General features: G+C 38.8%; 1 protein-coding gene across 1 annotated transcript; it reads left to right on the top strand.

The window, feature by feature from the left end:
* Nucleotides 1–2,117: 2,117 nt before the first annotated feature.
* On the top strand, nucleotides 2,118–13,504 carry TMEM41B (transmembrane protein 41B). The gene is made up of 7 exons (XM_074149704.1): nucleotides 2,118–2,298; nucleotides 3,678–3,795; nucleotides 4,914–5,042; nucleotides 6,814–6,907; nucleotides 7,759–7,863; nucleotides 9,782–9,920; nucleotides 10,680–13,504. Exons 1-7 carry the CDS (start codon nucleotides 2,217–2,219, stop codon nucleotides 10,847–10,849), a joined length of 837 nt encoding a protein of 278 aa, XP_074005805.1. The 5' UTR covers nucleotides 2,118–2,216; the 3' UTR covers nucleotides 10,850–13,504.

Here is a 13,504-nt window from a genome sequence, read left to right as displayed (position 1 = left end):
AGGTTAATTAGAAGTCAGACATTCACTGAAGCAGGCTCTGCCTGACTCCTTGGCTCTGAGTGATTACTGAACAACAAACATGCCAAACTGCAATTCATGCCTCACGGTACAGACCACTACACCAAAATAAGAGATAGCACTTGCAGAATTTAGAATCTACTCTACAACTTTTGAATTGCGGTACATGTTTTATTTACATTTTTCAGTACCTGCCTTTTGTCTTCTGTTTCAGGATTACTTGGTAAACATTTTTCTGTATAATAATCTGATTTATAACTTTACTTCCAACATTGTTCAGTTTAGTATCTATTTGATATTTTGTCAGAAGTTATCCAGATGAGAAAGAAGTCCCAGTGTTTGAATCATTTTTCCTGGAATACCAGAAGCAATGAGATAATCAAAGAGAGATGACAAACATGATGTGCATTTACAATAGGGGAAAAAATGCTATCTGCTACGGCGTCAGCAATTCCCATCTTGCTAGTGTGTACAATTTTCTAGTGAGAGGGTTTGAAAAAACAAAGGATTCTGTCATCTGGCACCAATGCCCACAACAACAAGTTCATAGACCTGACTGGCTCCTCCGGGCACTAGCATTTCCAAAATACAATTAAAAATATTGTAATAGTGAATTACACAATTTAATGAAATAGTTTGAAACAATCCAATACTAAAGGTAAGAAATTCTGAGTAAATTAAAGCTTCATGTAGAATCTGCTCATGAGTTTAAGCTTTATTTGGAATCTGATCACAATTTATAGTTTGGATTATTTCCTACCACTGGATTTGGCAGGGACTGCACTTGTGTAATAGCATATTAGACTATTTAGATCTTAAATGAATCATCAACTTCCTGTAGACACTTACACTGTAACGCAAGTATTTTTTGTCCAGCGTAGCAATAAAGCAAAAGCTTTTAAGTCTGTTGTGTGCTGAACTGCATCTTCCTCACTGCTTTATAAAGATCTATGATCTCAGGAAATACAAGCTGTAAAATTCTACTGCTATAAAATTACTTATCATCTGTTGTATCCTGTACAAGGAATTTTAAAATATGTGTTTAGTCATAGTATAAAGTTAGTTGCAGCCAAAGTATTTGGATAAATGAGGCTGAAGTTAAATCTCAGAACAGTGTCCAGCGCTCTCATGAGACCTTCCTTTCTAGGAAAAAGACCCTGAAGAACTAAAGATTTATGAGTAGATAGAGCTGGACAAGGGGAGAGAGGGTGACACACTATCTCCCTCAGCCAACAAGCCCGCCCAAAAGCTTATGCAATGTGTGTTGTCTACACAGTTTCAGAGTGTTCTCTCTGGAGAAAACTTAACTGTAATACTTCTTGCTGGCAGGGAGAGTTGAAAGGTTAAGGGGTGTCTTATTGCCAAAAGATTGCATTAGGAAATAGGTGCTTCGAGGTCAGATTCGGCTTGAACGCCAAGGAATTTGCGACCATTGGGAGACATGAAGAAAATATTGTGAAAGCTCTAAGAGTTTTCTTTCTTCCCAGAAAGAGCAATCCGGCTCATTACACAGCGTACTGAAGCTTTCTTCTCGAAAGAGAGGCACAAACCGGCTCGAAAAATCGAACCGTAAAAATCAAATGAGGTTTCCCCTTTTCTTCAAAGCTCACTGCTGTTCCGCTGCCCTACCCCAGGGCCCCCCAGCGCGGCCCAACAGCCCCGGCTGCCCGCTGAGGGGCTCCCACCCCCGGTTCACACCCGTACAGCTGCACCTCACGCTGTTACCGAAGTAAAAGAGGCCGCAGACGAAGTTTACCCTGCTCCCCGCAGGCACCAACGGCCTTTATTTCCCGCCGGGGCCGAGGAGGCCCCGCTGAGGTAGCAACCCGCACCGTATTTACCCCTATTAAGCGCACAGGCTAGTACCGTATATACCCATACAGCGAGAGGTGTGGAAGGGACGTTCCCAAAAATGAGGCGTTACCGTATTTACCCACCACTGACGCACTCTCACATTTCGGGATGCCAAGCTCGACGCGTGCTGCCGTATATCACGGCGCAGAAGCGCGAGCCCGTAATGCCCCCTCATACAAGAGGCAGGCTGGGAGAACGCATGCGCTGTTAGGCGGCGGGGGCGGGCAGCCGCGACCCGGTGGGGTGAGGAGGAGCGGCCCTAGTCCCGCCTCCTTTCCGCCGCTTTCGGTACCGGCGTAGGCCTTGCCCCGGGGTCCGATTCGCTGGTCGCACAGCGCGGAACAATGGCGCAGCGGAGGGCGGCGGAGCGTGGGCCTTGCCAAGGGGCGGCGGAGAGCGCCAGGCACCAGCGGCAGCTTCTAGAAGGTGCCGGGCCAGGGGGGAGGGCGGCACGAGCGCGCGACCTCGTCCTGCCAACGGTCAGCCGCCCTCCCGACCGCCCGCGGGGGCCGGGGACGTTGCCCTCTGCGCCTGCCGGGCGGTTGGGTGGGAGAGCGGCCGCCTGAGGAGGACGATGTGTGGGAGGGGGTGAGGCGGGATCCCGCCGCGGGGCCTATCAGCCGCTACCCGCGGCAGGGCTGGGGGCGCAAAATGGGGCAGCAGCCCGCCCCACACGCGCGTTAATGAGGAAACGCGCGGATTCGTGTGTCTGTGTGTGTGTTATTCCACTGCTTGTGGTGCAAAAAGTGGCAGAAAACGCAGTTCGCTGTATTTTTCTGTTTCGTCCTTAATGTTGTGGGTTTTTTTCTTTTTCTTAATAATTTTTTTCCCCCCTCTGGAGAAGATGTTATTAAAATAACCACGGGTGAGGTGTTCGTGCTTGTAACTGCTACGTGGGTGCCGCCTTTGGCCTCAGTAGAGTCATTGCACACCTATGGGATCACGCTGACCTTAAAGCGAGTAAAAATTGCCAGCTCGTCCAGCCGGCTGTGTTTTGTCCGTGGGTTTCATCATCCTTTCGCTGTGTTTCACAACAGCGAGGCGGCAGGGCAGCCCGCTTCAGTGTTGCCTGTTGGCATTGCAGTCATGCCACCCGCATCTACGAATAAAAACACGGCCTTGGTATTTTTTGTGTTCTTCAGGTGACCAAAACTGGCGCTCTCTGCAAAGTTGTGCTGGCCTAGCAGTGTCTGATGACAGAGTGTTTTAATGCATGCACACATACACACCCTAGTGCGGATGCAGAGAGCTCTTACTGTTTATTTCTTTGTTTAAAATTCTTTGTACTTATAGCTACATTTGTGCTAATCAGTGTATTGCATGTACATGGTCCTATTGGTAAGAATCTAAAGTATAGAAGAGGCCTAAAATGCAGTTGTGCCACTTACTGTACTCCCATTACTTCTTTTACACTTTCAAATTAAATCTCTAGTTAACTAGACTGGCAGAAGATTTCTAGCAAAAGGGAAAAAAAATATGTATGGCTTACTTAGTTTTGCTCTATTTTTCTTTTTACAAATTTATTTATTAATTGAGGCTTAAATTATTATGTATCATAGAAATTGACTTCTGTGGGATGTTTGCCAGTGTAAGAACTTCAAATTTGTTTGAAAAGCTCTCAGGAAATGTAAGCAATGTGTTCTATATGTTATAAAAAGCATTAGTGGGAAGATTATGTCCACAGAGAGCTTAACTTAACATTTTCTTAAAGTGTAAGTTTGAAATCTGTTGTAAGATGTGAGGGTTTTCTTTCTGTTGTTGTTGGTTTGGGTTTTTTTTTAAACTTTGTTTTTGTTTAATTTCAGGGAAAGCTCAGGCAGAAGGCGGATCAGCTCGTACATCACTTCTTATTTTAGTGTCCATCTTCTTATCAGCTGCTTTCCTTATGTTCCTGGTATATAAAAATTTCCCACAACTTAGTGAGTAAGTATGTCAGGAAAGACTAATTTATTTGCTTTTCATTCAGTATCAAATTTTAGAGGAGACTACATGGGGTTAAATTATTTTTAAACTGGCGTGAGTTATTTATAGACATAACCTTATTTTTTTAGAAGGGAATTTGAGTTTTTAACCTAGAATGTCAGGATACAAAGCTTAATATTGAAATACTAACCAGTAGGATCTGTGTAAACAGGGTGCTACTTGACCTAGGGTTTTGTTGCACAGTTGAGATACCGTGTTTTGAAAAGTTACCCCCTGTCACATTAGCAATGGTAGCTCACTATGTTCTTAGCCCTCTTCAGTTGAAAGCCAAGACATGCTTGGTTACGGCTAGGCTTATTTTAAAATTCCTTGTGCACTGGTATAACTGGAGGCTGTCGTTGAAAGGAGACATCCTTTTTCCTTCGTATCTAAGCTTCGTGTTCTCTTTTTCTCCTTCTTGTTGCATTTAGTACTCATATTGGGAAGATAGTTTGACAAGATGGAAGCCTGCTTGTCTGACAACTTTCTTTTTTTCTTTTAGTAGTTAATTTTCTGTCTGATTAACTTGCTCAACAAGTTCAGTTTGCAACAGTCCAATCACTAAGTCTGATACAGAGGAGGAGAGGACACTCAACTGTGCTGCCCAGGGTTGCACCAGATTAAGGTGTGACATGAGATTTTGCTCTTAAAGCTTTGTTTGTTTGTGAGGTAAAGCTCTGCCACTCTTGCTGCACTTCAAATGTTATGACCCTAGTGTTGAGGCAGTTACAGTTGTTTTTGGCTGAAATGTTGACCGCTGTTCAGTTGCCAAGTTTTGATTTGAATAATTATTTCTTTTTGATCAGTATTTGGTAAGAAAACAAAAAGAAGCAGATTATTGTAATGAATTTAAAAAATTATTTGAAAATATCTAAAATGGAGATTTTTCTAATATAAAAAACCTGTAAATATCAAGTGTTCTTCTGAGAACAATATCACAACAATAATTGTGGTTTGTTTGCTGAGGTTGTAGTTCAGTAGTTAGTGTATCTAATAATTTATACATTCAGTAAGTAATTTTACTGTGCTGTTTGATTATATTTACCACCATTCCTGCTTTTTTTTTCCCTTTTTTCCAGAGAAGAAAGAGAATGTATAAAGGTTCCTAGAGATATGGATGATGCAAAGGCCTTGGGAAAAGTCTTGTCCAAATATAAGGACACATTTTATGTTCAAGTGTTAGTGGCTTATTTTGCCACATATGTTTTGTATCCTTTTCCTGATATAAAGGGCAGTTTTGATGTAGTTATGCTTTTCTGAAAGAAGTTACAAGTTCAAACTTACGAATTCTTGATTATGGGTGAAGAATGCTAGCATACCTAGGTTTGTTTATAAGTAGACACAAATACTACAAAATCTTTGAAATTAAAAATGTTTCTTATGTGTTTCAGTATGCTTTTCGGACTGTAAGAAAGGATTGAGTAGAAGGAAATTGCTGCGTGCATGTATAATAGTAAATGCTGCTGGAGATTTGCATGCAGCTTCACTTTGACTGTGTCTGTTATGGACAATATGTTTAGCTCTGATACTAGACTCCTTCTCATTTTGGTGTTATGCTAACTTTTTTATTGCAAACTGAATTGCCAGTTAGAAATTATGGTTGGTTCTAAAGGAAAGCTGAGACTATTGCACTGTTCTTCTCTGAAACTTTAAAAGTGCCATATAAGGTTAATTTACAGAGTATTTTGTAGCATTTTTGAAAGAAAGTGTTTTGAGCCTTTTTTCATTTCTGCAGTGCCCATATTAAAAAAATGAATCTCAATTTCCTTTTACAGAGCGCTACATTTCTGAAGTACTTTCTGCCTAGGGAGATACAAAGGCCACTTGTGTTCTGTGTTAACTTCTTTTTCCTGAGTGCTGAATATATTAAGTAATCATTAAACACAGTCTTAACTGGAACACTTCACTAAAGGTTAATAACTTTCAAAAGCTGTATAAGAAGTCTGTTTCATAGTTTAATGCAGGAGGCTTTGTTAACTCAGAGAAAAATCAGTGCTGAATGTGCTATTACTAATTGTCCTCTAGCTTGTTCTTTTTAAGTGTAGTTCACAAATAATAGATTTATGAAGAAAACTAAAATGTTTATATATGAATAGGAAGTAGAAGAGAATTGGCTGTTTATTGAACTACTCTAGCAACTGATATGACAACTTTTACTGTCTCCACAGTAGGCTGTGATAAGTTGACAAGCATGTTACAGTTAGTTCAGAACCTTGACACTTGCTTAGAAAAAACTGTACAGGTTGTAATGGGCTTTAATATTAAGGAAGATTATTTTGCTTTTTGATATTTCAGTCAATGCAATTGAGATAAAATAGTGTGCAATTTTTTTTTTTGCTTTATAAGATTTGTATCCAAAGTGGGCAACACATCATAGTTTCAAGTATGCCTAGCAAGCCTTAAGCTCAACAGCCTGTTTGCTTATGTTGCAGAAACTTAGGTTTTTTGCCTTTTTGAAAAGTTCTGACTGAAATTAGTGATCATGTATTCTAGTTAACTAGTGATTGCACTTGTCACTATTTGTAAGGAAGTAGTAGTTGACTTCATGCTTGTCAGTCTTTTATGAAACTCATAGTAGTTATGGGCTCGAACAGGAGTTCTGTGAACTTTTTAGAGTAAATATCTGGAATATGCATATTTCTAGTCAACAATGTAACAATGTGTTTCCTGTAATGTCACAATAAATTCCCAGTGTCAATTGTAGCACAGATAAAGAGAAAAATGTAGTACAGCTTTTATTATGTAGTGACTTATTGTTGTATGTGCAATGATGAATCTACTCCTTGTTTTCTCTGTGCTTGGGCTTCTTGTGTTACTCTGCAAACGTATTTTGACTTAAAGAGGCTATTTATATTTGTATTTATACTTTTTCAAATTGTAATATGTATCCTGACTGCTTATAAAATTAAGAATTGGGTAGCTTTTTAAAAATGTTTGTTGTGGTTTTGGTTTTTTTCTCCTTAACTAAGATGCATCCAGCTTGCAAACATTTGCTATCCCTGGGTCTATATTTCTCAGTATCCTGTCAGGGTTTCTTTATCCCTTTCCACTGGCCTTATTTCTTGTGTGTCTGGTAAGTATGGAAAATAGTTTGCGAGGGCATATGTTTCTATCTATTTGGAATACAACCAAGCATCTAACCAGCTTCCTGTTTGAAATTATCAGAGTCTGAGTGAAACAGGGGTATGAATGTGTTCTCATTCAGCTCTATTGTGAGAATGGTGTTACCAACAAAATTCACTGTAGCGTTGGGTGATAATCCAAAAAAACAAACTGTTTCTCCAAGTTTTTTAATAATGGAGGCACCTGGATGTGAACCATCCAGAGTTTCGTTTACTTTAAATTTGTCTACCCTCTCCCTGATTCTAATTTCAGAACATGATTACTGCGTTTTTGTTATCACACTGCAAAACGCATCTGGTTTTAAATGGCTTAAATACCCAAGAAGCTTAATTTAAGGTATGAGATGTGTGTTATTGACAAGCTTCTAAAAATGTTATGTGCAAAAGATAGTCATAATGAGCCTTAGTGCTTCAGAATGAGGTAATTGAGTAGGCACGGAGGACCAAATTGGTGAATTTTCAAGTCTGAATCTCTTTAATGCTATTGTGCCCCTTATTTGCAAAGCTTTCACTGTTCAAAATCTTAAAATAAAAACTGCAGAAGTACTCAATAGTAACTGAAAAGTAATCAACATTGTCTACTTTGAATGTTAAGATTGCTCTAAATGCCTTGGGAATAAAGGAACTATCTTGGGTCAACAACATTCATAGGGAGTGTGTATATACTGCTGAAGGAGGGCCCTTCAGCCTCAATGGAGGGCCGCATAGAAGCAGGCTCTATCCAGCCGGTGTACTTAATAGGGATATAAGGCTAACATTAATCAGAGTTTCTGCTCATTTGTCCTTTTCTTTTTTTTTTCAGTGCTCAGGACTTGGAGCTTCTTTCTGCTATATGCTTTCGTACCTAGTGGGACGTCCAGTCGTATACAGATATTTAACAGAAAAAGCAGTAAAATGGTCAGAACAGGTAAAGTTTCTAGAGATGCTGAAACTTATGATAGAAAATGTATATTGGAATAGCATGGAAAACTAGGGGGTCTTGTGCTCATTTGTCTAGTTACAAAGAAAGGACTCTGACTCCTTTCTGACAGTGTGTAGTTATTTTCTTTGAGTGTTTTTAAACAGTGGGGAGTATTCCTGGTTTTACGGTATTTCCTGTGAGGAAGCTGTTTTTATCTAGAAGGTGTTTGCAACTGATAACCCCTCTGGTTTAGCTAATGTCAATAGGAAACCTTTCCAGTTTCAATTTAAAGTAATGGCTCTGTGAGAATCAGAATTAATGAAAGATGGGTTTGTGGTTTTTATAGGGCAAGAAAACCCATAGCTGTATGTCTGATTGCAAAACTTTAATTTGAAGATGCTATTGTGGTTGGAGCACTTAGGAACTGTCTCTTACAGTATCTGGTAATATTAGTTTCAGCAAGTGTTAATTGTCAGATGAAGTTAAAGATTTTGCAATACAAAATCATAGTGACCAGTATTTGACCTCATGTCTCTTGCTCTGATACTCTGAAACACGTTCAAACAGATTTTGTTTTTTTTAAGTACGAAGCATAACTTACTACTGTACTCTGTTCAAGGTTTTTGAATCACATAAAAATATTTTAAACTTGTTCTTCACTAGTTAAGACGTGGAGTTGTGTCCTGCACAATTGGCCTTGTTAAATAATATAGTAGTATTTTGACTCTTGGGTCAAGTAAATGTTAATATTGCAGTATCATCTTGAGGCTCTTCTCGAGTACCATGGTTACTGTTTCCGTTAGTAGAACTGGATATGTGATTTAAAATGATGTAGTTACATGTGCAGCTCATCCCTCACTGTTTCCAGGTTCACTGGACTATACCATGCTTGCATTTTGAAGGCTAAGACATTTTATATACAGGATTAATCAATGTTTAAATATTTTTCCTTTGCGAAGATTAAAAAAGCCCCACAGTGGTATTACTGAACAATAGCAGGGCTACTGATTTTAGTTTTGTAGTTAAAGCTAAAGTTGGGGGCAAGAAACAGGATTGTGACTGGTGTGAGTTGCTATGTGAGATTTCAGGTGGAATCGCAATCAGACCAAGTTTGGTTTCACCTATTTGGGGCCAGATGACTGTGTGTAGGCTTAGGCTTAGTGAAAGTCTGCCAGGATAGCCCGGAAGTGAAGGATACTTTGCTATCCTTATAACTTGGTTTGGAGTTACAGTTCTTGTTTGAAAGGGCTGATGTGCTAAAGCCAGGCTGGAAGGAGAAAAGAGGCTTTGATGTAGTACTACTGTAAGGAGCTGGGCTAGACTTGAAAATATAATTAAGACTGTAAATGAAGTTGGGGCTATTGCGGTTGCTCCTGGGTAAATGTTAATGCTGGATAGGTTTTGCAACTGTGTTGGCAGCAGCCACCTGATGAACTTCAGAGCCATGACCTGGGTAGGTTTTCAAGTAAGGAATACAGCTGTGTTTTAAGTTTGATCATGGGTTGGGGCAGAATGGGTTGAGGAACAAATATCATTGCTAGTTTCTCCAAAAGCTTTAGGAATAGGATGACAAACTGGCCACGTTGGTTGGGCTACAGTTAGACAGGCAGAGGTTGCTGTGCTAAAGTTAGGGTTAGGCCTGCTGCTGCGCTCAATTACTAGTGTGCTGTTTAAGCTGGCTGATTCAGATACGTCATCACCATGCTCTACCACAGACTGGTATTTCCAGACTAACTTCACTACTATTTAACAGGTGATTCACTGATGACTTCCTTGAGTCAGTCATTGTTTAACTGATTTTTATGTTTCCAACTTGTAAATTTCTGGAAAAGATACACTGAAAAGCCCTAAGAAACCTCTAGTAGTAAAATCATCCTGTATTTTCAGGGCACTGAAACTTACTGACTTGTTTTTGTTTTGGCAGGTTGAAAGACACAGAGATCACCTCATTAACTACATAATATTTTTGAGAATAACACCTTTTCTTCCCAATTGGTTTATCAATATAACATCTCCTGTGATTAATGTGCCATTGAAAGTATTTTTCATTGGCACTTTTCTAGGTAAGAGTTCTGGCTAGTGAACTGCGGTTTGGGGGTAGCCAGAAGAAGGGATATTATTTGCTTCTCTCTGTATGCATTGTTCAGCAGAGATCACCACCTACTGGATGGTTGAAAGACTGCTCAAGAGTATTGGAGTTTATAGCATCGAAAAATTTTACTAGTCAGGACTATTCTGATACGCTAGATCAGAGGTAATGGGCACAGGCTAATAACTTGCTTAAGGAAACATACATTATATGAACACTTGAGTAACATTTTGTTCCACTCTATGACTATAGTAATTTTGTGAACTTCTGTAAGCTCCTATTTTGAGCTCAGCATAATTGTGGGAGGATGTATGTGACTTGGATCTGAAGGATTGTTTCTCTCTTTCCCACTCCATTTTATTTATCATAATAAATTCTTAACCTGGTTAGGAATAATATATATTTTTCCTTTATGAACTTTAATAAAAATCCGTTTGCAGATTTCAAGTTGTCTCTCTGCAGAGTCTAAAGAGTAGAGATTATTTTCTTAGTCTTCTGTGTTTGAGTTGGTGTTAAAAACATTTAAAGTGGCATAAACCCAGTTCTTTTAATACGGGTTTTTTGTCTTTGAATTTTTTATTTAAACCCCTCTTTAAAAAAAAAAAAAAGTACAAGGCAACAAAGTCTGAAATTTTTGGTGTTAAAAGTTGGATGACTGATTTTGTTTTTTTACCCTAACAAGCTGGGGTTTTTTCTTCCTTTGCCCTCCTACCCTTCTAATTCCCTGCTCCAGGTGTGGCACCACCGTCTTTTGTAGCCATTAAGGCAGGAACAACGCTGTACCAGCTTACAACAGCAGGGGAAGCTGTTTCCTGGAACTCTGTTTTTGTTCTCATGATTCTAGCAACCCTCTCCATCCTACCAGCTCTTTTCCAGAAGAAACTGAAACAGAAGTTTGAATAAGGATCAAACTGGACCGGAATTTCCCATACTTCATCTCAGGATCAGCACTTCTGATATTTGTATATTTGCTTTTCTATTGGATCTTAAGCAATGAAAAGGGAGGCTTGTAGTTGATAAGAATGTCTTTAAATGAACACGTGGCCTAAAATTGAAGGAACTGTGTTCAGAAGTGTACTGCATATAGTTTTGTAACCAAACCATGAGTGTTTTACTTGGGGAAGGTGGGTGTGTGGCCCTCAGGATGAGGGAAGCGAAAACACAAATGTAACATTTTGCTCTGATTACATGCAGAGCAAAAATTGTAATGTAGACATAAACTACAGATAATGCTTTCTAAAACTTGCGGAAAAAACTTAATTATTCAGCCCAATTTTGTAACATTTTCTGTAGGCTTCCATGTGATCCGGTCTGAGTACATTTCTCATCCACAATATTTCTCTCATTTTTTTGCCTTTGGGAGTTCCAAAATAATAGCGTAATATAATAACGGTGCTCACTCAGAAGCAAAGGTTTTTTGCAGTACTTTAACTACAATGATATTCTCATCCTGATTGTTTACTTCTATTTATTAGTGCTGTGTGGATTTAAATACTTGAACCTACATCTGCTTTACTAACTGGATTAACAAAGGCAAAGTTTCACATCATTCCCTTTTGTCCTCTGTATAATTTTATTCTGGGAGAGGACATAGGTAGGGAGAGAGCAGATTAGAATTTTTATCATGGGTGGCTGATGATTTTGAAGTTCTAATTTTAATTTTTTAAATGTTAATTGTTTTGCCAGTGTTTCATTTGTACAGATTTATCCTGCCAATTTAAGAAAATGATTGTATGATTATATAAAACTTTCAGTTCTCAAGTGATTTAAAAATGTTTAAGCAGTGTAATACTACCGTTTCTCAAGCAATATGTAAAGAGTATAAAATTTTCCATTGCAGCGCAATTCACTAGAAACATCAGGTGCACAAATTGGTGCAGTTCTTATTAAAGAGCTGATTCCAAGTAGCGTTCAAAGCATCACGTAACAGAAGTCTTTTATGTCATTGTGTATACAATTGAATTAATTACTCCAATGTCTGGCAAGTCAGTAACTGGCAATGGGCAACCAGCTATGATTCACCTTTAGGCAGAAGGACATATATTCACTTAAGGTATATGATACCTCCCTTTGTGTGCTTATAACTGTTGTTGTTCGTTGTATTGTCGGTGGAATCCCATAAAATGAGGCCCTGATCAGCAAGGAACTGGGGTGTGCATTGAAGTTTTACCCTACTGAAACCAGTGCTGCTCATATGCTTTAAGTTGGTGCCCCTGAAGTGTCTTGCTGAAAATGGAGTTGACACATTAACGTATGCTCCAATTGAAGGGTTTATTTGTCTGTATCCTCATGTTAACTCATCATATAATAATAGATCATTGAGATGGAAGAGAACAGTTCCATAAATGTGATAATGTTGAAAGGTACTGGTACCTTTAAAGAGTTTTGTTCTTTTTGTAACATACGTATGTTAATTGACTCCTTCATTTCACCACAGTATTACATGTAAATATAGTAAATATTATTGGTACACTATTTGTCTTTATTTAAATCTGGGCTGCACAGTAAATGGTATTTTTTACATAGGTAGATACAGGAATTCATATCATTTCTGTTTGCAAGTTTATTGTAAGATCATTTAGCTTCAGCAATTGTTTTGTTATTTAGAATTTACTTTAAAAGTGTACTTTATTGGCATCTAAAACTGAACAGTGATTACTTTCATTGCTGTAGCTCTAATCTCAGAGGTCATCTACCCAGGGGATTTATTCCATAGTAAACTTGAGTGTGAATTTAGCTGTCGTGAGCAAGTGTCCCCTGGATATTGAGTGTGAAGTTGCTGTAGATTTACAGCCTACTTTTCTGCATAGTTAATTTTTCATGCAGATGAACTCTCAGAATAAATTACCTACTACTTATTGTCTAGTGGCTTTTCTCAAAATTTGTCTCCATTTCTGGTCAATAAACAGATGCTGTTGTAAAATCCCTTCTATATAAAATCCCTATATAAAGCCAATATTTTGTTAGTACCTTGACACTAAAGAAGGAACTGAGCTATGTTTTAATTTAATGTGAATCATGCTGTCACTTGACATTTTCCCTGAGTTGTATTTCGCTGTGTAGATGGGATCAGGCTATGGTACTGAAAAACCTGTTGTTTCAGCCATAAACTCTGTTCCCATAGCAGTGGCTAAAAGCCTTAAGACCTTAAAAAGGTTGAAAATAAGGTTCATTCCTTTTGCAAAACCTTAATGTTTCTTTAACCTTCTGGGTTTATCTTCAGCTGCTAACGGCCTCAGGCCATTTCCTACCCCATGAGGACTACTGAGGGTTGTGAAGAGTGAGAAAGGCCTTGTGAAAAAGGCAAAAAAGCACTGTGCTGTAGAATACTGCACTAGCCTACATTTTCCTGTGATCCAAGTGATAGCCATAACATTTTTGACAGGAAAATGGTGGCTACCATGAAACGAACGGGGAAATTGGGAAGACGTAGCTTTGTTTTTTAATTGCAAAGAATTTTGAGCTGTTAGACTATGTTTATCTTTTGGAATTTTTTGTGATACCTGCATGACATCATTACTAAATGTCTCTTGCCATTTGATAATAAAGCTATTATAT

The sequence above is a fragment of the Numenius arquata genome, chromosome 6 (assembly GCF_964106895.1).
Source record: "Numenius arquata chromosome 6, bNumArq3.hap1.1, whole genome shotgun sequence".
NCBI classification, from domain to species: domain Eukaryota; kingdom Metazoa; phylum Chordata; class Aves; order Charadriiformes; family Scolopacidae; genus Numenius; species Numenius arquata.
The sequence above is the reverse complement of the archived record's forward strand: the minus strand, read 5'-3'. Positions and strand labels throughout refer to the sequence as shown.

Bases quoted from the DNA above. Each gene is read 5' to 3' on its own strand.
- TMEM41B (XM_074149704.1), top strand. From the start codon at position 2,217: ATGGCGCAGCGGAGGGCGGCGGAGCGTGGGCCTTGCCAAGGGGCGGCG. The intron at 3,796-4,913 runs GTAAGTATGTCA...CCTTTTTTCCAG, and splicing joins AATTTCCCACAACTTAGTGA to AGAAGAAAGAGAATGTATAA. The intron at 5,043-6,813 runs GTATCCTTTTCC...AGATGCATCCAG, and splicing joins TATTTTGCCACATATGTTTT to CTTGCAAACATTTGCTATCC.